Below are 22370 nucleotides of genomic sequence, written 5' to 3' on the forward strand. Positions count from 1 at the left end.
TTCTGGATAACAATAAATATAATATTCATATTGAATACATAACTTTGCATAACTTCAAGTCAAAAAAATATGATACAATTCAAAATACAATAATAAAAGATACGCATTTAGATAATTGTTTTCCTATGAAGCATATAGAAGGAAGACCTAAAAGAAAAAGATTTCAACACTCTTCTGACATATTCCATAGACGAGAAAAATGAAAGTTATCGTTGATACATGTAGCTCGGGGGTGAATTCTTCAAATACTATCTATCATTTGGATGATGTTATCTGAAATTCTATTTTTGATTAATTTTAATTAATCTACATGCGAGGAATAAATTCGGTGAAACTTTTGGTAAAATAATTTTGTGCAATATCAACAGTTAGATCAAAGTATGTTTTCCTTCGATATCTCTCATTTTTTCACTGCCATATCCGGAGAGGGAGGAATTACTTTCATCGGGACGTGATAGTTTATCTTTTGTTTCTAAAAGCTAAAGATCGAGTGTTCTTGATCGTAGGTTGTGCGACTCTGGTACATTGGATTTCCTCCAGTTACCTGGAAAAATAGTGCAGTGCAGAAAATTGTGATTATGTTACGATTGCACAAATTCTGATTTTTTCTTCATTTTCTCTCTCGCTATGTCTTCCTCTGTATTAATCAGCGCTGCTTCGACAATTTTCAAATCGCTTGCAAACATTTTTCACATCCTCCGTGTATCGATCCATACAATTATTTATAAAAATAAATATAGTTCGTAATCTCTAGTAAACGTGTTGATAAAGTCTTTTCTTTTATACATCAAGAAATTTGTCTTTCTGGCTAATACCACCGAATCTCACTCAACAATCCGTAATAAAAATGAGTTCGAGCAAAGGGATGAAAATATCTCAAAAAACGATCAATTCTTTTTCTCTTCATTTCTCAGATATTTTTTGTCAAAACTACCACCAAAATATTGAGTTTCAGTTGTTGGGTGAGAATTCACAAGTGTGCCATAAACTGTACGAAGATTAACTTTCGGGTTTCTTCGATAAATTCACATATGCGATCGTATACGTTTTACAAACGTCACAACAATGATAGTTTTTTATTCGCGTGTGTGTGTTCGCATTATATCTTTATGCGTCGTAGTATCGATGGATAAAACAGTATTAAAATAAGAATTATTTTTTTAAAAAACCTTCGTGGTGAATCTCGATCGAAAATAAAAACAAAGATCATAGATTACCATGTCTCGTACTGATTTGTCATACCTTCACATTTGTTTTTCGTTTGTGCCAATTTTGTGATGCAAATGAAAACGAAAAATAAAAAAACAAATTCACAAGAAACGCGCGATGGCACTTTCCCTCAAACTCTCCACAGCTTCTTTCACAAAATTCTCTTTCGTATTTCCCACGATTCGGTTGGACCATGAAGGTTATAAAATAACACGTAGACGAGGAACGTTCATCTGTGGGAACGTACGATTATTAAACATTGAGTGTATCTGATTAAAAAGAATATCGTGCTAAGTTTAAAGCTCTAAAGGAATCGAGAATAAAACAAATACCGGATTTATTCTTAGAGTACCATTCGTTTTCTGCATATCGCAATATATACGAGCAAAAGCCTATTTGGGCGTTGGACGCGAATCAAGGAATCTTTCAGTGGAATGTTGAATTGCTCATAAGCGGACGTTTAAAGAACTTGCTGATTTGGCTGACGAATACGTATTCGGGATTTCCAGTCGATGATTGCCCTCGTTAGATCGACTGATGTACATTAATCTCTCTTGCTCACTATGTTTTTACTTTTTTTTTTCTTTTTTGGCGAATGGTAGGTATATTTTATATACTCCAAAAACATTTGGTTCACCCAAAACTACGTTAAAACCTTTTTCCACTTAAACGTCATATATATACATTCATACGTACAGTAAATTTTTCGTTTTTTTGATAATACATTTCTGGTAGGTAATCATATCGTATATTTAGAGGTATTTTTAGCAAAATCGAATAACGTTAAATTCTGGCCTTTTTCCAATTGTTTTTAATACTTTTCTTATTGAAACTACCCTTAGAACATTTCACGAATAGTTTTTAAAGTTTTAATATCGATTGATATGGAGTTAAAGAACATATTTCATTCCGAAGATTTAATATTGTATTAAAATCGACAGCAAAATATGAAGTTGGTTGAGAGTGCTTATTGGCACAGTAAACGAATGTAAATAATTATCGATTGATTTGAAAGTTTTTAGTGAAACGTCAAGGATTTTTGCCAAAAATAACTCGTATATATACGTATATATATCTAAGAGCTCTGTGGGATCTCGTGTACACTGTGATGTAGGGACACAGCCTTGATATACACGTAATAAACAGTATAATTTGTGATTTGCTTGTATACTCTGTTTTCGCACTATTTCAATGCGACGATCCGGAGTCGCGAGCATTTTTTTTAGCACTAAACGATCGATCATTCCTTGCTTCTCACAATCTTGAATGGTCGTTGGGACTCTTCGCGCTGATGAATATTACGTCGGCATTCTTAATGTCGATTCAAGCCTTGCTAATGTTCGAAATCTCACTGTTCGTTGCTCTTGCCTCATTCTCTTTTAATTAATATCTCTCTCTCTCTCTCTCTTTCTTTCTTTCTTTCTTCACCAATATATACTGACTCTCTTTTAAAACTATATTTCGAAAAATATATCTCAATCCACGCTCTCTCATTGTGTTCACTTCGCCGGAATGGATCAAGCAACAATTCCCTCCCCCGTAAACGCGCAATAAATCGTCTTTCTTCATATCATTTAAAAAAAATAAATACTTTTAAAACTATTTGAATATCTTATTGTACTCGGATAAAAGGCATTCGATAACTAAATTTTGTTGCATAAAGTCCAATGCCATGTTTGCGCTTTCTTCAGCGGGCCACATTAGTGTTGGTCCAAATACTATTGCCAAATTCGGTATGTGCATGCGATTGAATTCTTGATACGATGTCACTCTGTGAAGGAGCGAAGTGGAAACAGAGAAAAGATTAAAATCAGGTGGAAATCATCTGGAAAAAAGAAAACCGAAGTTCGAAACTTTATTTCTTTCTCACCTCAAAAGATGCTTCAGCAGGAATTGCAGAGTATCGTAATTCGGGGGTGGCAGGGCTTTCACTATTTCTCTGAAGCATTGAATTTTCGCAGAGTTCTTTTTCAACACTAGAAAAGAAAAAATCCATTGTTCAATGAATCAGTGGCGAAAGGGAACGTGCTACTGAACTAAAAATATCGCTAAAATTACAGTTTCACATATTTTTGCAAAATTATGCCAGACGTTTGAGTTTAAAATAGAAATAAAATTGAAATCTTGAATGGAGAAAAATGTGTGCTTTTCTTACTGCTCGCGTTAACAGCTTCTTTGAAGAACGACGACGGTATAAGAGGTTCTTTCAGTTCCCGAAAGAACAATTTTAAAGCACCCGCCAAAACGTGAACATCTTCTTCCTGTGCCAGTACGTCGAGCTTGTACTGATCAACCTGAAGCCTAATCTTTTGTATTTGGCTGAGGTTGCCACTGGCCCTGTACAAGCCATCAGTCTTCATATTTTCTTCATTGCTCTCCAATACTTCGATGCAAGTTTTTACAAAGAGTGGAACTCTCGGTGGTTCCGCGGGACAGACATCGCTCAGGTAAGAGCCAAACGCGGGTTCATCTGTGTCAACGATATTTCAGAACGTTAAAAATCGAAATGAAATAATGAACATTCGTGGTCTCGGGAACAGTGGACTGTTTAACGTACCTTTGTAAATGCCATTTTTCACCAACAATTCGACGGCTGGTCTCCTCAAGAAAAACCGTCGCAACTTCGCTTTTATTTTGGTCTGTCTTTCAGCTGCACTGCCACTCAAATCTTCCAACGAATCGTCCAGTCTTTTCACTGTATATTAAACAAAATTAGTTACGTCCAAATTCCTACTGAGTGAAATAACGAAAAATATTATGGAGCTGTGCAATGAGTGTGGGGTCGATAAAATGAAACTAAAAAAATCAAAATCGTTTACTTTTCATCGATCTCGAGCGAGCGACCTTTGTCGATTTTTTGGTATCTTCTTGATGATTTACTTCAGTGGGTTGTTTACCGCCACTCGTTTTCCGAATCTCAGTCGTAATCGGCAATGGTTTTGCCTGGGATTTGAAGCTCGATGGCTGTGAAATTCAGATTTCATTGTTTTATTCTTTTAACATAAGTGAAACTTTATCTCGGTTTACTGAATCACATTTGTTGTATCATTAATAAAAAAAAAAAAAAAAAGTATCAGATTCACCAGTTTTCTTATCGCAGCGTGTATGTCTTGAAACCATTCGGTCGCAACAGCGGTATTGTCGCTCTGAACGAGAACTTGGAGTCCCAGTACGGTACTGATCATGTAAACGTTTTTGCGACTGCTCGCTCGTTCGCCAGGCTCCACCAAAGCTCCGTTCAAGTCAACGGATATGTCGGGTTTCGCCATCGAGGATTGTCCCGTTTTCTGGCATCAAAGTACAAAAAAATTATTAGACACATGCTCGAATACAATCGAAAGAACATTCGTGAAAAATAATGGAAACTGGGAGATTCGAAGCTCGAATAACGAGCTGAAAATTGGCTTCACTTAAGCTCACCATCATCGCGAACGTTTTTGCATCTTTGAAAAATAATAAAAATAATTCCGTTAGCACGGCGTAAGAGGTGCTCCAATTTTTTCGCAGTTTTTTCCCATTTTCCGTGATCTTCGTACGATTTATAACTCCCTCTTTGAGTACGAGCTGAAATCATTAATCAATAATTAATGTAATTCACGTCATTGCTATTCTCTCGGTAATGTCAAATACTGCCATATTTTTTCAGTAATTATGCAGAAGTGGGGCCCTATTATATATGTTGCATCATTACTGATTCATAGGGTGCATTATAAAAAAAATTGGAGTCCTTTTAAGGTGGTGCCCCACTTCTGCATAATTGTCACGTTTTCTTCAAAAATAAATTTAAAAAACTTTGGTTGATATTACTCATTCTTGTTTCTCGCCTTACCATATTATTTCCATCGCACAAATGCGGCCAATCACCGCCAATCGGAGCAGTTTTCTTCGTGAACAATTCTCGACTACCCATACTCTGATTAGGCTGTACATTGCTCCGTGCACTTCCGGTTTCCTCTTTATCACTCGCCGATCTATCAAGATCGAGCTTATCTTTTTTCTCGTCCACATCGTTCGCATTAGATTTTCCACTCTCGACCGGTGGCAAAACCCACGAAGATTCGTTACTGTTCTCCTCGAAGAAGTATATTTTGCCCTCTGCATCGCTCGACGAAAACCACTGTCAACAAACAAGCAGTACATTTGAAAAATTAATTGTTTAAACAAAATCTTTTTTTCGGATTTGAAACTCTCAAACTATAAATTTCTTTGATTCACTTGAGATAACAAAATCATGAAAAGTCTGTTGTTCACTCAGCTGCTAAAATTTGAATGCTCACGCACACTTTTCAGCTTTAACTAAACATTTGTTGAAACCAAATGCTCGAATTGGCTCAGCATGAATTAAAAATCGTTGGAATGCATAAATAATTCAATTTTTTGCATCAACATCGATTAATTTGTCATCGTTCGAATGCCTTGTATTCGGCTCGGCCTATATCACGTTTCAGCGTTCCCGAATGAATAAGTCTCATTCAAAAACGATTCTGTTGCCCCTGTCGATCTAAATATTTTGATCGAACGAAAAAAAATGCGTTTCGACCCACAGCATTTTCTGAGGGTACGAAAAATTGAAAAATCGGGTTCGAGGATAGAAAATTCAGTCGTGAAGTGGAAGAAATTCCAAATAACTCGTGAATCGATGATTTTCGAAGAGCTTTCGTCTCACCTCATCGACGCATTCGTCCTCGTCTAAATACTCGTCGAGCAAACATCGTTTCCAGGCAACAATGTCACTGGACGCGGAGCCCTTGCGACCGCGATATTCCTTTATAAGCTCAACTCTGTCAGCTGCTTCGTTAAGGTTCTCGGCCAGTGAGCCCGCATGAGAATTTGGCTGGTATTCGAAAGAATGCTCGTTCGAATTGCGGCGCAACAGGGGAATTGGATTCTCGGTATTGCTTTCATTCACAGAATCAAATATATTAAAAGTGTCAACTGATATTCTGTTGGTCTGGCTGCTCTCTTCGAGGGCGTTTAATGGCTGGGAATTGGAGCCCCGTCGTAGCTCGTTATTAAGGTCGTTTTTGTATCGAAGATCGAGGTTCGTTTCGAGGCTCGTAAAATCGCTAGATTTTTTGTGATCGACGAGACCGTAAGCGTCCTGGGAATGATCGAGGCTACAGGATTGATTTTCGGTGGATTGGGAAGCGCAGATTTCGTTGAGGGAATCGGAGCTCTCGAAGTGATCGATCCACCGGAAAATCGGCTCGATATCGTCGCTGCTCGAGAGATCGTCGTCCTCGTCGTCGTGGATCCTTTCGTACCGATCTGGCCAGGTCGAATCCTCGAAATTCGTGAGAATCGAAGTGTCCTCGATGCCACTAAGATTGTCCTCGGAGAAATCGGTTTCTGTGGAGTCCGCGACGATGTCAGGCTCCTCGGCAACGGAGTTGAGGCATTGTTCGATGAAAAAATGGTCGCAATCGGCTAGCGCGCGATCGTCGGAGGAGGAGAAAACGAAATCGGGCAGGAAGCGATCGGAGGACGAATCGATCGGGAATTGTGTGTTTTCCGGTTGGAGCCGGAAGTGGCGGCAAAGGATCGGTGAGTCATTGGCGAATGAGGCGACGATCGGAAGACTTATTTCGAGGGATCCTGTTGCAACGAAAGATTGAACGGCGTCCTCGTAATTTTTATCTGTTTTCCAAGAACCGGGGACGTCCGATTGCGTCATTGGGCTGGTCGCTCGTGCTCCCGGGGCTTCCGTTTCGATCTCCGCGCTATCGCATTCGCGACGCTTCGTTTCGTAGCCAGTCTCACGTAAATCCGTGTCACTAGTTTGAGAAAAAGAGCTTCTTTTAGTTTCGCGATCGAGGCTCAAAATTTCAGCGATTTCGCTCAGATCGTCGGGCTCCTCGGAGCTGGACCATCGTCCTTCCCGGTCGGTTCGGGGCTCGCGGTCGTCCCCGACGACCGACGGCAGTCCGACCTCGTAGAGGTCGCAACTCGAGCGAATTTCCTTGAGCCAATCGACCACCGGGTAGCTCGTTCTTTGGCCGATTTTTTCCAAGCTCCGCGTTATTTCTCTTCTCAGTTGATCGGGCAGCCAACCGATGCTTTCGGCGGGGCTGTCGTCCTGCCGATTTTCGGAGAGTCCATCGGCCTCGTCGACCAGCGAGGCCCGAGCGTTTCGGAAGCACCGAATCAAACTTTTTTCCTCCATGACACAGCACTCGTCGTCCATCGTGGACCTTCGATCGCAGAATTATTAAAACTCCCTCAAATTTTTAAGTTCCCTACGAAACTAACAGCCAGAGCGACGCGACGGTTAACCACATCCCGTGATTTCGATATTCACGCTCCGGACAAATTGCACTCGCGTTACGCACCCGCGCTTTCCATTTTCGTCGCCCAAACGCACTCCCAAAAAGTTTTCTCGCCGCTCCTCACTCACTTGGAAAATATTTCACTGACTCATCGAGAGCCGGACAATCCTCATTTTTTAATCTCAAGAGGTCAAAAGTGCCTCTCGCCGGTCCCCGAGCTCGCGCGCTCCCCCGAAACTTCGCTTCCGCGCGTATTCCTTCTCGATTGTGCAATGAAACGCGCGGTCCCTCGAGCTTTTCAATGTGACGGATTAGGCCAATGACTCGGAGCATTCACATTTTCTTCTCTTTTTTCTTCCTTCCTTCTCTCCTCTCTTTTTTCCCTCCTCTTAGCCCTCCCGCCTGAGCGCTCTCGCTATAAACTCGGCGACGACGTCGAGAGTACTACGAGCCATCCCGACGACTACATCACACTGGGAGCTGCTCAATGCCTCCACTCAGAAGCCAGTCACACATGTGATTCACGAGACAGCCGCGTATTTCAGCTACCGCGTATTTATATATACAAGGGACTCTCTGTATCAAACTCGAGATTAATAGAATAGTTACTCCCCGTGCATAGCGAGGAGGAAAGACGCGAGAAAGCATTTTTCGCTGTGCGGGGCTATTGGAAGGGAGCTCGCATCAGTTTTTATCGGAAATTTTTCCCCGCTTGCTCTTTAATTTCTTTCGAATCCAGTTTTCCTGCCATAAAATTTCCATCGATTCTCACTTCCCGATCGAGTATTTCATTCGTCACGAAGAAGCGCGGAAAACCGTGAACAATCGAGCATTTTACTTTGGAGGAAAACTTTTCCACGGGAATAACGAGTCCGACCATCGAAATCGTGAGTCAGGGGCCTGGGGAAAACGGGCAGTTACTTTTGACGAATTACGTGTTCCGTTTACCGAAGAAATTCCCCAATAAGGCGGACACCGTGTACATCGACGTGTGCACACGAACGTAAGAATTCACGCGGGATTGAGTCGCCGTATCAATCTGGAAAAGCGAGCGCATCGAGACCACCCCCCCCCCCCCCCATGCCAGCGCGCTTGCTTTCGTACGTAAATTCAAAACGCACCCATACATCGATGCGTCTGAACGATAGCACTCGGACAGTGCTTCTGTTATTCGCCAAACGCTCTCGCGATTTATATCTGCAGATATGAAAAGTTGCATCGAAAGGCCCGATAAATTCGCTTGTGTCTGTGAAACGCAACTTTTCAAACCAGCTTTTTCACTAGCGAGTTGTTTTTCTGCGAGATTTTGCAGTTTTATGGGAATTTCTCAAAAATTTTTCCGTCTTACTCCGATCGCATCGATGGAGCTCATGATTTTTCGTAAATTTTTCGGTATTTTAGGTTTCGGGCTCATTTTTTATTGATTTAAAAACAACATTGTTCTTGGGGATTGGTCAATTATCGCTGAATTCGATGGGCAACGATTATGTCGTTTCTGCTCGATCTCTCCGTGTCGAGAATCGTCGCGAGGAGCTTAATTTACTCGGGTCAAACTCGATTCCACGACCCAAGTCAACGGAGCTCTCCCCCTCCCCCCTTCTGCCGCCGCCACGCTCTTTCTCTTTTCCCTTCTCGTATCTCACCCTGCACCACATGTGCTCGTCGCGCTTCGTCCAATTGCCACATGATGTCATCGGTGCGAGCCACTAATTACATCTCGGAAATACACCCAAATGGACGCTCTCGGAAAAAAAATATACGAAATTACACAAATTCGTGTCGTCTCGAACCTTTCGGAGCTCGCTGCACATCAAAAACACTGTGAAAATACACAGAACGACAGTACGAATGCACGAAGGTCGACGACAGAGATAAATAAACGTTGTACCGACTCTTCTCAATACTAAATTATCTTTTATCCTCGCGGAGATTGCTATTTTTTGGGTAAAAACTTTGTTTCTTTTTTTTTCTCAAGATTTTTTTAGAACCTCGACGTTGTACGAAATTGACAATCCTTCGGTCACGTCGATCCAGTCAACGATTTTTTTTTCAATCATTATGGAAAGTCGAAAGTTTCGTAATGCAATGAAATTTATTCGATTTCCCACACAAAACTATCCACAGTTTTGAGGCAGAATTACGCTGAAAGGTTTTCTCGATTATCCAAGGTTCGGTTCGCAAGAATTGACGAAAATCCGATTAAAAAATGTTTGCAACATTGAAATCGATGCAATATTTTTCAAATTTTATTAAAAAAAAATATTGAACTCGTTCCGAGTTTCATTTCCCTTCGTTCATTGCAAAATTAGAATCGATCCAATATTTTTCACACTCCCATTGGAATATCAATTCTGATTTAATTCAAAATATTTTATTGATGATTCTAATAAAAAAACATTGGATTGCTTCGAATTTGACAGAATTTCCGTTGGATTATCATTCAATATTTTTAGAATCAAAATTAAAAAAAAAAAAAAAGAAACTGCATCGATTTTTATGTTGCAAACATTTTCTGGATTATCGTCTGATATTTTTAAAATTAATATGAGAAAAATGAGACAATTGAAAGCTTCGCAAAAGTTAATTACACGCTTTAAAAGAGAGAATTCAGGTTTCACCGGATCTTAGAAAAAATCGACCTCGTTAACTTTCGAAAAAAAAGGAAAATCTCTGCGAACACCGCGTGAGCAGAGAGGAAACTTTCGAAATTGTCCCCAGACGCTGGAGCACGGAATGATGAAAAAGTGCGAAAAAATAATCACCTTGTTTCCTTGTTCGCTGATAAAGCAAATCTGTCCGATATTGGAGTCGTAGCTCTGTTTCCATCCGGGCGGCAAATCGATAGCACACTCGAAGGATTCTTGGCTAGCAGTAGCAGTGATGGGACTGTGTTGCGAGGAGACGTCGAAGGTGGGTGTGACTTCGGACTCGGAATGCAGAGCTTCGGAGCTCGCGTTGGAGCTGAGTATTTGATCGTCGGACAAGCTTTCCCTGGCGGTGCGAGATCGATCGTTGAAATTGACGCTGGAGTGTGATTTTCTAGCGGACCTCAGAGAGCCTCGATCGTTCAAATTGTCCGCGGAGGTTGAGAGCAGTTCTTTGGATTGTAAACAATTGTCAGATCCGGAGTCGGAGGCGCAGAGGAGACTCTTGAAGCCGACGGCAGTGCTGGACTCGATGTTGACGTTGCGCTTTTCGAGGTTCGAGAAAATCGTGGCCTCGTGTCGTTTGCTGCTCTGCCAACTGTTGTCCTCGTTGCTTTTATTTTTACTCAATTTTCTCGGCTCCGGAATGATTCGATGTGGGATCTTTTCGAGGTTGTTTCCAGACGAAAGGGGAGTGCTGCTGTGATTGCCGAGATTCGTTGGAGCTTCCAAACCGGATGAGCCCAGGGAAGGACTCTCGCGAATTTGGACCGCTGGGATTTTCGTTCTGGGGAGTGGAATCGGTTTGCTTTTGGGGATTTTAGCCTCCGAGGCCGACTGCTTATCTTCCTCGTAATACTTCGCGTCCATGGCCTCGAGGTCGCTCAAACTCCGGCTTCGTCTCTTGTAAGCCGCGGACGAATGCTCGAGAACCGGTTCGAAGCGGTCGACGAAATCGCATCTGCGAAAACGCCGGTAACATTCCGGTATCGTTGCACAATTGAAAGTCGAACTTTTCTTCACGCTCGACTTTTCTTCCTCGGTCCTGTCACCGCGCTTCTCACGCTCCCTGTGCTTCGTTTCGTGCTTCGTTTTAAAACTGCCTTTGTAACGCAACTTAGACTCGAAGTGCCTCGACGCCCCGAGATACTCTCGTCGATCAAGCGAGTCGTCCGAGTGCGACGAAGTCTCCTCGTAACTCTTGTCAACATCGCGGTCTTCCCTGTTGGCACTTGTATCCGTTTTGTTGGTCCTTTTAGCCGGCAAAAATTGTATTTCGCTTGCGAGTTTCTCGAGGGAAGGCGTCAGCTTCAACTCGGTCGCTGGCTCGACCATTTTGAGCTTCAATTTCGGTCGCGCTTTTACTTTTTCCGGATTAAATTTGACGTTGGAATAGAACGGCTCCTTGACGCTCGTTTCAACCGAAGCGTGTGCCGGACTCGAACGTTTCTGATAATAAGATTGCTTATCTGGTGATAAGGATCGGTGGATCGGAGAACGTAACGGGACTTCGGAGCTGTTACAGTCGTTGAGAATATTTGCTTCGTTGTACTCGTCGAGTATCTTTGGCGATTTTGGAGATTTGAGTGCTTTTGGAGACGAGGATGTAGCGGAATCGATTTCGGGCTCGGTGTAGTTGGTGCTTTTGTTTAATTTGTGCAATATTTCCGTTTGTTTGTTACGCAAAATTGAGTCTTGGGAATCTTCCTGTTCAGCATTAATCGGGCTCGAAGAATTGATGGCAATTTTACAAACGTTTTTCTTCGAAGGTTCCGTCCCTTCGGTCGTAACGGTCTCGCTTCTCATGCGATTCATTTCGTGAATTTCTCTCGTGAGTTTCTCGATGGGATCGAAGTTTCCTTTGACCTCGGTGCTCTTCAATTGGAAAGGTGGCTTTTTCGTATTTCCACGTTCTTTACACATTTGCGTGAGTTCCGACATGAGCTCTTCGACCGCCCACGTGCGTCGTTTGTCGTTCAAAATTTTGTGATCGCTCCCTCCTCCCTCAAAACTCGCAATTTTTTTGTCCGCGCTTCCACCCGCGATCGTCATTTGACGACCGTAAATTGGCTTCGGACTCGTGCTCCTTTCCCCACGTTTGCTCCCTCCATCGATGTCCAACGATCTGCTGTTTCTACTCGACGCACGACTGTCCTGCGGAGATTCTTCGTGTATCGACAAATTGCTCCTCCTCTCCACCCTCGAATCCTTCTCCAACTTGTCACTCGCCTCCCGCGAATCACCGCCGTCACTGTCCACGTTACTACCCTCCGAATTCATCGATGTTGTTCTCAATCGCCCTCCCAATTTGACGCCCAAATTACGACGGTCCAAACTACTCTCGAGCTCCCGACGAAACGGATCTTGCAAAGATGCTTCCATTCGATACTGCAAGCCTGAAGCCTTTGGACTCGTGCTGAATCGATTCACAATCTTGCTCGGATTCTCGTGGTATTCACCACTGTCCCGCGATCGCGGACTTCCGTTCATTCCATCTGAAAAGAATGAAATTTTTTTCAAGGAAATATTACCAGTTGTTAAAACTAGAGAGTTTTGACTTTCCGTGATTCTCAAAATCCTTCAAAGTTGAAGGGTAAACATTTTACCTTCTTCTCTATCGCTGAAGTGTCCAGATCTCCGATCACGCTCCAAAGACTTAGTTTTCATGTCTTCGAGGCCGACTCTCAATCGGCTTTTGGATGCAGACTCATCGAATTTTGCTGGAGTTTCGCTCTCGTGAATTTTGGGAGGCTCCGATTTGCTGTCTATCGCACTGGCGAGCCATTTTTTCACGTTGCGCATTGCATTAGAAGATTCCTTTGGCATACTTTTGTAGCTTGGATTCTGTGGCGGTGGTTCAAATATTGTATCTCTCTCCTCCTCTGAATTCTTCCTCGCTGACGTACCAGAGTTCTTTGATATTTCGCGAACGTAAGACGCCGGCACATAAAACGACCTCTGCTCCAAATTTCGCACGACTTGCCACCAGTCGGCGTTTGTCTTTTGCAAAAGATACAAACGCTCATTCTTTTTTATTACTATTTCACGTCCCTCCGCTGTTTTGTATTGGAAGTCGAATAGCACCTTCAGGTAAGAGTGCTCTTGCGACGTCGTTACACTCATGACAATGCTCACTTACATTTTAACGGAGAAAATGTACTTGCTACAAACAAAACAAAAAAAAGCACCGTCATACTTTCAGATCATTGTTCATTGTGAGAATTAACAAAGAAATTGGATTGATCGGTCGATTGTCAAATTATTTCGTTCAAAACTTTCCCAACTCAAAGAATTTATGAAAGTTGACTAATCTGCTTTCATTCTGACTGGTTCGATTTTTAATAATTTATTTATTAAAACTGCAATGTACCAAAAAAAATACTTTGCATTATTGATTTACTTATACGGTTGTTAATTTTGTTGATTCGACCATTCATTTCTGAACTTCATTATCAATTTCTACAATCTTTGATGGAAATTAAAATGTTACTAGTGTGCATAAAAAAATCATGAATGGGAGAAAAAAGATAAGGCCCCAGATAAAAATTTTATACCATTTTCTTATCAGCAAAGTTCCCATCAATCATAAAAACCAAAACTCAATTAAGCAGAAAACCTATTTTGGCAGAATCTTTATAAAAGAATGTTACCGTGTAGTGTTTTGTTTTTTTATCAAAATTTTTCTCGAAATAAGCCTTTGAATAATGTTATTGCATAAAAAACGAGTAGTTGTTGGACTGTTATGAATAATGAGATTTTCTGTGAATTCTATCACGACGAGAAATAGGAGTATTTCAATGTCAAATCGAGTAATATCGACGATTTTATAGGAATATATAACGCTATTACGGTGAATAGATAACATAACTGACATGTGAGGGTTTAACACGGATCCGCACTGACAATTATAATCAGGGACGAGAGTATATCGAAAACCTATAAGTAAAGCCGAGCCAATCGAAATACCTGACATCTCGAAGTAATAATGAAACGAGTCGAGGATAAATCAGAATTTCGTAATATTTTTGAGGTATTTTCACAATCGCACATTTTTTCGAAGCTTCGATTATTTACAAACAATGAAATAAAGTTAAACGACAACGACGACGACGTCGAAACATCAAACGTGCATTCTAGGTTATGACATTTTTTTTTATTAATTTCTCGTGACGTAAGTCTCACATGCAATGAACATATTGAAGCAATGAAATCAATGGTACATAGTATTTGAATGATCGAAAGAAATAATTTAAGTGGATTCAATAATAATTACATATGTCACTGAGCTGGAAAAAGTTCAAACTCGAGAGGAGAATATTTTTGTTTTAGTATCGCCCGTACGCCACTGACATATTTACGCGCAGGTGAAAAAAACTCGTAACGCGCAGCCTATCCGAACACTGATCGCGCGAGGTTTGCCGAAGGAACCCGAGACACAACTTCGTAACGTTGACGTTTGAGGCGCTCGCTGCGCGTTCGTATTTTACAAACAACATTTTTAAACGTTCATTCTTTGCGAAAGTAATTGTAATCGTGAGTACTACCTTAAATGGTGAAACATGAGAAAATTGTATGATCCCTTAATTAAAAATTCACCACAATTCATCACAAGAACGAGTGATTTGAATATCGAGTTTTTGTTCCAATCATACATCGACTAAAATTCAACTTTTGTTAGACTCTTGGAGGTTAGAAAATCTTCTAACTCGTTAAGTTTTTTATCATTTCTTCAATCGGGCCTCATTGATTCGGAATTCACGCTCAACAAAAAGATATTTTTAACTAAAATATAAAAACTGCTTGGATACAAAGCATCGAGTACTAAGAGTCTGCTGTTGTAAAAAATATAAAACTTCGATAATAAAAATGGAATAATCTTTCCAACATAAAAGCCGCTAATCGCACGTGTTCTTTGTGCAATGCAAACGAAGAAAACAGCGTGCACCACAAAATAATCTAACTTCGTCAGAATCCTTTAGAATTGTCAACGTCTCGAGAATAACAATGTGTCTGAACATAGTCCGATAAGCCACGTGAGCGGTGTAAACTTTGTCCGGAATGTGTTGTCGATAAGGGCGTCGTCGTCGAACAAAAGTGTTGTGTGGTTTTCTCGAGTTATACCTCCCCTGACACTAAAAAAAACGTAATCGAGTCCAGACGTGATGATGTTTGACAGTAATTAGGTATCTTCGCATGCTTTATTGCTCCCTAATTAATTTCGTCATCACGCGTTTTATAATTAATTCAATAATTAATGCAGAATATGGTGACTGAAAGTTCATTTTTTTTCTCGTCTGGCGTGTGAGCGGAGAGGAATGTTGATTGATGAGGGAAAGGTCATTTTCGTAGCAGCCAACAGTAATTACTTTCCACTTAACGAAAATGAAGAATGCGCTCGTTCTGCATCGTGCTAATATAATAAAATAAAAAAAAAATTAAAATAAAAATTCAAATAATTGGGCTAAAATTTATTTGAACGTGATTAACATTCCAAATAATGTGTCAGCTACAAAGAGCTTTTCGGGTTCCCGATGCGATTTTTTTTCATTTCAATTTTTCCTCCCCGTTGGAAGTGCCTATTATTTTTTTCAATTTTCCACTCAAGTCCACGCAGAAGAAAAATTGATTTTACTCTATTTTCCAATAAATCTAATAACGAGTTTTGCTTTCGCCTCCAAGCGAGTTTCGCCAATAATTTCCTATGCCAATACCAAGTTCAATAGCAGAATGAAAAAAATATCGAATAACGGAGATGCGGGAAGCGCGGATCGAGCGACGTCGTATATGAAAGTCCGACGTTCGCACGACGAGCGAAGAAGCGCGCCGAGCAGCGCAAGAAGAAAAATATTGAAATAACGGGGTGACAAAATGACACATGTGCGTGAATCGTAGCCGATATACATTGCCAGGTGATTCGTATACTCGGTCAGCATTTTAATTTCACTAATATTTCTCAATGCTTGCGCAATGTCCATTACTTACATTATCGAGGGAGGCGGCGGGCAGCGTGCACGAGCGTATTACCGCACGCTACATGCTATTAGGTACTTTGAGAATTCTCGCTCTTGCGTACACAAACGTGACCTCCCTCCCTCTCTCTCTCTCTCTCGCTCGCTCTCTGTATTTTTGAGGTTGTTTTCGTTGCAATATTTCTGTCTTTTTTCTCATCGACATTGGTAATTCGATAGCGCGTCGCGTGCGTCTGCGATCGAAAATTCACCTTCGTCGCTCCTCGTTTATTTATTTTTATCCTTGAAATGTATATCGAAGCTAAGGCGAATTGAAACGTTAGCGCAAAGTCCCCCGCAGTTGCGTTCGTTTTTTCTCAAGCTGGTCTTTAAATTTACGTAATCGGTCGATCGGTAGCGTGCGAGGCTGGGAGTAGAGACGCGATTTTCGCTCGTCTTTGGTCCTTCGCCAGACCCGTTAATTAGACTCTCCGGCTCTTCGGAAAACGTCAGTTTTCTTTCTCCTTTGCGCCCTCGCATCCGCTGTCTTCCCTCGAGTTCGATTTGGACAGAAATTTTGCGAGATAATTCCAGGAAAAGCGTCGAAATCACGCGGTGCGCTTGACACACGTCCCGGAGAACCGTCGCGTGTCAGATCCCGAGACACGTGTGACCGTAAGTGGCGCTTCGCGGCGTCGCAATTAAACGATCTTAATAACAGCGCGATCCTCGGAGCGACCCCCGCCCCACATCGTTTCTTAATCGCCGTAGAAAGTGTCGAACCCCGACGAGCACACGCCCACGCTACGCCACCGATTTTTTCACACACGTTATGTCACCTAATTACCCGTTCTATTTCGCTCTCTCTCTCTCCCTCGTGTGGCGCGAACTACTGAATCATTTGACACCTCGCGAATAAAATCACCGCGCCCACTCACGCAGGGTGTCCGCAGGCGAATCGAGCTCGCTCCGAAGCCCCCGGAGAAGCGCCGGAACTCTGTGAGCAGCGGAAAAAAACGAGGGAGTCAAAATAAATTGGGGAGACAAGGGACTCGAAAAAATATTGAAAATTGGACAGAATCTTGGAGCCATTAAAAAATGGGCGATTCGAGGGAGAAATTACGCTCGCTCGGTCTCGAGAGCCGGCGCGCGACGAGGGGCTATCGAACAACTCGTTCCTGTTGGTGCTTTAAAAGAGTATCTTTTTGATTACGTACTTTCGTTAGCATTATATGCAACGTATACGAGCCGAGTATGCACCATTCACTTTCCCGTTCATTTTTTCTCTGCTCTCCCTCTCTCCGTCTTTCTCCGGGAGCAGCTCCGCTGCTCCCGGAGCACATTTCACTCGGACATAATGTAATGATTAAGTCACCTTACGCAACAGCTGGAGATTCGATTGAAAGCATTCCTCTGTGCGGGGGCAGAGATCGCGAGGGTTATTAATTCGAGGACCGTTTCCTCGATCCTCCGAGCAGCGCAACGGAGAACTCATTATTAAATGACTTCCGGGAGGGGGCTCGAAGCTTCGTCGAATCTCGGGGGCTCGGTGAAGATGGAAAAAATTTCGGGAAAACCGATCGCCGAGAAAGAGTCGAAAGAAGCGAGAAAAACTGGACGGTCGTAGCCGTGAGGAAGAAGCGAACAAAAGGAACTTGGTCGCGCGAGGAATTTGCGGAGCGGGAAGGTAGGAACAAACGTTGAGAGAAGGAGGAGAGCTCGATGAAGGAGAAGCGAAGAGTCGCGTAGCCTCGTTTGCAGCGGCGACTGCCAGGAGGACGCGAGAAGGCGGCGGGGAGGGAGGCGAAATAATAAATCGTTCACCTGTGGGCTCGCGAGCGCGAGAGCCGCGAGAGAGCGCCTTCAGTACCGGGCCTGACATCGTACCGATCGTTCGTCTCGCGTAGCTCTCCGGTCTCCCACAGCCTTAAAGACCTCGTCGCCTCGTGCATTTCGTTCTTATCATTCCCGAATAGAAACAAACAACAAAGACAAATACCAGAGAGCCGCGACACTCGCTCTCAGCCTGCGAGCTTCCGATGGCCTAGAAGAAAAGCCCGGAGAAAACAAAAGAAAATTCGGGAGCGAGTATAACGACGGACCTGTCAAAACAAATCGGGCTTCGAGCGACTCGCTGATTTTCAGTGCCAATACCCGCATAGCTGTGACTGTTTTTTAAGAATCTACCGAGGAACGGAAACGTCGATATTCCAGAGCCGAGAGGATCGATAAAGTTGGGAAAAGCGAATCGAGAGGATCGTCGCAGCAGCTCGGGTCTCTCCTCCGATCGAGAAGTGAACTTCTGACCTGTGCGTCTCGCCGGACTCGCCGCTCGATCCGATTCCTTCGATCGGCACACGTAACACGCGAAACTCGGGCGCGAGCGCTCGTAAACTAGGAGGAATCGAGAGAGAGAGAGAGAGAGAGAGGTCCTCCAGTGATTAGCGGGAGTGCGGGGGGACACGCGCTCAAAACGTCTACGGTACTTACGTAGTAAACAGAAACTCGTGCGCGCGTTCGTTTCTCCGTTGGTTCGTCACCGGTGCTGCTGCTCGTGTACTCCGAAAGGCTGCGCCGGCGCGGCGATTGCGGCGGCATACTTCGAGTCCGACTTTCTCCTGGTGCTGGTACTCGCGCGCACGCTTGTCGTCGCGAACGGGGCCTTCGGAGTATCGTTACGTTTCACCGCAGAATCGTCATTCCCTCGTATGAAATCCTCGCACCCGCCCCGCAGCCGAACGACGACGATTGCCTTTCGAAAATCGTGCAAACTCGAAGGAACACGCGAGGCCCCGGACCTCTGAAACTTTTTTCAAAATCCCCCCCGCTGTCGACCCACGGACAAATGTTCTCCGGAGGCGCGCGACGGCTTTGATCATCCACCGCTGCACTCGCCCCCCTCCGACGCGAATCTCTCATCTTTCGTTCGAGTCTCGCATCCAGGATTACACCGGAAATGAGGGTCCAACGGGGCATCTGCGCCAAGCTTCAGGGCGGCTTCCTACGACGCTGGTGTAAGTAGTCCATTATTTCAATTGTCCGCGCGAACCAACTACGCTTTTGAAAAGCGTTTGATAGTCTTTGCTCTCTTCCGAGAATTCGGAGGGACGAAACGACGCGAAACACTCAAAGCTGCTCACCCCGGGACAGTCCGGAGCTCGCGGACCCGTCGATCCCACGAAAACACCTTGCATAAGCATCGGCGAACACGATCGCGCCTCTACAATCCCCTGCGAAAAATTTAATTCGACCTTGCCTTGAAACACTCATTTTTCATCGATTCCGCACCCAATCACAGACCGCCAAAGCAATTTCTGAATAAAATACACGGAACCCAAGACTCGGGGACAAACAAATAAAATATGCGATTTCATATCTCATGCGCTCAACGCTTTATGTAATCGAGACGCCCGCGGAGATCCGTGTCCGTGTTGTTGCGCGGCGCTGCGCTCGTAACCGAGACATCCTCGCATGTGTCGCGCTTCCATCGAGCGGCTCACTCGCGGCAATCGTCGAGAGAATTTTTCTATAAATTACAAGATTCTTCCTTGTTTCATGCGTCTCATTCACCTTCGAGTCATCCTCGATGAAACGCCGCCACTCAATTCTCAAATCCTCGACCATCTCGCACGGCCACTGGAGAGTTGAACATTTCTCGAAGCTTTGATCAACGAAAAAATGCAGTCCCACGGCACACTTCCAGAGCCAACTCATCCGCCCACGATCTCATTCTCTATTTTGTAGACTTTGTCACTGGAGTTATCGACAATCGCTGTAACCACGAGAAAAGACGACGGGAAAGGGCGTCAAAGGAGAATAAAACGTTCGTTGACGCTCGGAGATGCTTATCAGACACGCGGGAGCAATAAAAATGTCGGTTTCTCCGAAGCGCGGTAAAAACTGCAGGATATCTGATAGTGAAAAAACTTGATGCCCGGTTAGTTTGCCTAACAATGATGAAGGAAGAAACTACATCAACTTTGTAAAACGAGCACAAAGTTCAACCTTTGTAATCAGGGTCAGGATCACATGCTCGGTCATGCTGCTGCGATCGAAGGCGAAGATTATCGATCAGGCGTGGCTCGCCGCGGCGGCATCGCGGACAGTTCGGTACATGAATTCGCGTGTCAAAGGGTCGTCGTAGCACGTGGACCCGGTAGTGCACGGAGACCGCGAGGTTCCGCGGACCGAAACGACCTCGCGTCGTGGCTCGTCCCGGACCCACCTCGAGTCGCGGGATCTCCTGCGGGGGTGACGTCACTGCCTCCTCTTCCTCTCCCTCTCCTGCTCTTTCTGTTCAGTTACATTTCGTTCATAGGGTGTCGCAAAAGTAGATCCGAGACGTGGCTTTAGCGACGAGCCGGGTCAGAATGACCCGGCGGGAACGGTCGTTCGTCGGCGGAGTTGTTTCGAGGAATGTGAAATTTATCTTGAGCACTTTGAAAGTTGAGGATTTTGCCAAATATTCCTGCGGAGACTCTGAGGCTCACTGAAAAATGAAATTGATCAAGCGAAACGTCGAGTTTTGTGGATCGAACGGAATTCCACGATGTTGAACCACGACGGCGCGGATCCAGCTACGATTTTTTGAAACAACAAATTATTTGGTTGTGTGCAACCACAATTAATGCAAATTATTTAATTGGCCGAAATATTATTTAATTCCAGTTTTTTAGGGGGAAAAAAACATTGACTTTTGATATTTGAAGGGTTTATTTATTGATATTTAAACTCGATTTTTTTCAAAATTGAAATCAGGTCTTCGAAAGCGCGAAAATCCCTGAATTATTAATATTTCTGTATGATTTTAGTTCTGGCGATAGCCACTGCTTTACAAATCAAAACGCTCCGTGATTTTCTGATCTCAGATAAACCGATCCCCCGGAATCTGTGAACTAGTTTTACACCGAATTATCCCGAGATATTAGGCTTAAAAAATTCTATCACAGAGTTGAAATACCAATAAATAAACCCTGCAAATTTCAAAAGTCTACGTTTTTTTCCTCGCCGCGAAAAAAACCCCAAAACATTCGGCTGCCACGCGGAGTGACGCCCTCAATTGACCGCAAATTTGATGGAAATTATTTCGATTCGCATTGAATGCAAATTATTTGTTCCGACGAACAGAAAACCGTTCTCCGCGTTCAATTCAACGGAGTTTTGATCAATGTACAAAGTTTTTCGATGTACAAAATCGTAGCTTGATAAATAATTCAACAAAGTAAATTGGGCGGACGAATTGCAGTGAAACGTTGTGCCAACGGATGATAATTTCGTGAAAAATGATCGTGCGGGAATTCGTCGATAACGAGAGCGAGCAGGGAACGTGGGACACACGCGATCGCGGTGGGCGAAGATCGAGTTCTTGCGATCTCATCAAACATCGTACATCCGCAGCAGGCATCATGCGGATGCGGACTCGTAATTTGAGCGTAGCTTCGGTATTAGTCGAGAAGAGAGAGAAAGAACGATCGAAGGGGGAGGGGGCTTATCCGTGCGTATTTCAACCTACATATCTACTCACAGGAGAATCGCAATTGCACTTTGATGCAACGTAGCCCACGTAACTTTACATAACGCAACAGTCACGAGCTCCTCATTGTCAATCTCGTTCTTTTTTCTCCGCGTGTTTTTTCCTTGAAACTCATTATTTGTGGATGGTGCGGTCTTTCTTCGCGTTTTGCGTACGAACGGTACGAACCGCAGGCCTCCGCAGTGACAGATGTCACAACGATTTCCGTCCTTCGCGCACCGCAACTTTTGAGAAAAAATCTTTCGACAATTTTCCTTCGTCGATCCTCGTCCCGAGTTCTCTCGTCTCACCGATCCCGTCGTGCGACGTCATCGGAGAGCCGCACAATTGATTCGACGCTTCCGATTAGACGCTTCGCTCTCAGTTTTTTCGCAGCGCCACAGTCTCAGGCCCCGGCACCTTTGACTTTTCGCATGCTTTCACGTATCTTCGGCTTCGAGCTATAGCAATGCGGCTCCCGGTGATTCTGGAAACCGGAGGGACCGGAATATCGACATTTTTTCCTCACAAAATCCCCCTTCGGAAGTTCAACGCTCGGAGGCTCCCCAACTTCCCTTGGAACTTTGAAAAAACGTACTTTCCTTCGCTCCCGACGAACCTACGAACCGCCATTCTCAGCCCCGAACACGCACCGATTGCTCCGGTAACTCGACCTCCCCGTCGCCACGTTGAAACTGTTGGGCTCTCCGATTCTCAATCGATCGAAACGGCAACACGAAACTGTAATGACGACGGATTCTTATAGAGACGTCGGTTTGGAATTTTCGAC

General features: G+C 43.7%; 2 protein-coding genes across 3 annotated transcripts in view; one reads left to right on the forward strand and one right to left on the reverse strand.

Annotated features, from left to right (window-relative positions):
• Nucleotides 1-22370, reverse strand: part of LOC122415378 (uncharacterized) — a 26460-nt gene continuing 4090 nt past the window's right edge. Inside the window, exons 1-11 of one of the 2 annotated variants that reach the window (XM_043427463.1) lie at nt 14394-14513; nt 12727-13283; nt 10238-12615; nt 5039-5326; nt 4630-4773; nt 4293-4496; nt 4029-4173; nt 3767-3904; nt 3365-3679; nt 3080-3185; nt 1-2980 (exon numbers count right to left, since the gene is read on the reverse strand). In XM_043427463.1, coding sequence (XP_043283398.1) covers nt 2809-2980; nt 3080-3185; nt 3365-3679; nt 3767-3904; nt 4029-4173; nt 4293-4496; nt 4630-4773; nt 5039-5326; nt 10238-12615; nt 12727-13243 — 4407 coding nt within the window. In that variant the 5' untranslated portion in view covers nt 13244-13283; nt 14394-14513 and the 3' untranslated portion in view covers nt 1-2808. Of the gene's footprint in view, nt 2981-3079; nt 3186-3364; nt 3680-3766; nt 3905-4028; nt 4174-4292; nt 4497-4629; nt 4774-5038; nt 5327-10237; nt 12616-12726; nt 13284-14393; nt 14514-22370 lie in introns of those variants that run through there. The other variant, XM_043427464.1, reaches the window with a different exon arrangement.
• The window catches only part of emp (epithelial membrane protein), a 21187-nt gene continuing 16734 nt past the window's right edge, over nt 17918-22370 (forward strand). The window contains exon 1 of the mRNA XM_043427469.1: nt 17918-19082. Within this exon, the coding sequence (XP_043283404.1) occupies nt 19025-19082 (58 nt within the window). The 5' untranslated portion in view covers nt 17918-19024. The remainder of the gene's footprint in view (nt 19083-22370) is intronic.

Source organism: Venturia canescens, chromosome 8 (genome assembly GCF_019457755.1).
Source record: "Venturia canescens isolate UGA chromosome 8, ASM1945775v1, whole genome shotgun sequence".
Taxonomy (NCBI): domain Eukaryota; kingdom Metazoa; phylum Arthropoda; class Insecta; order Hymenoptera; family Ichneumonidae; genus Venturia; species Venturia canescens.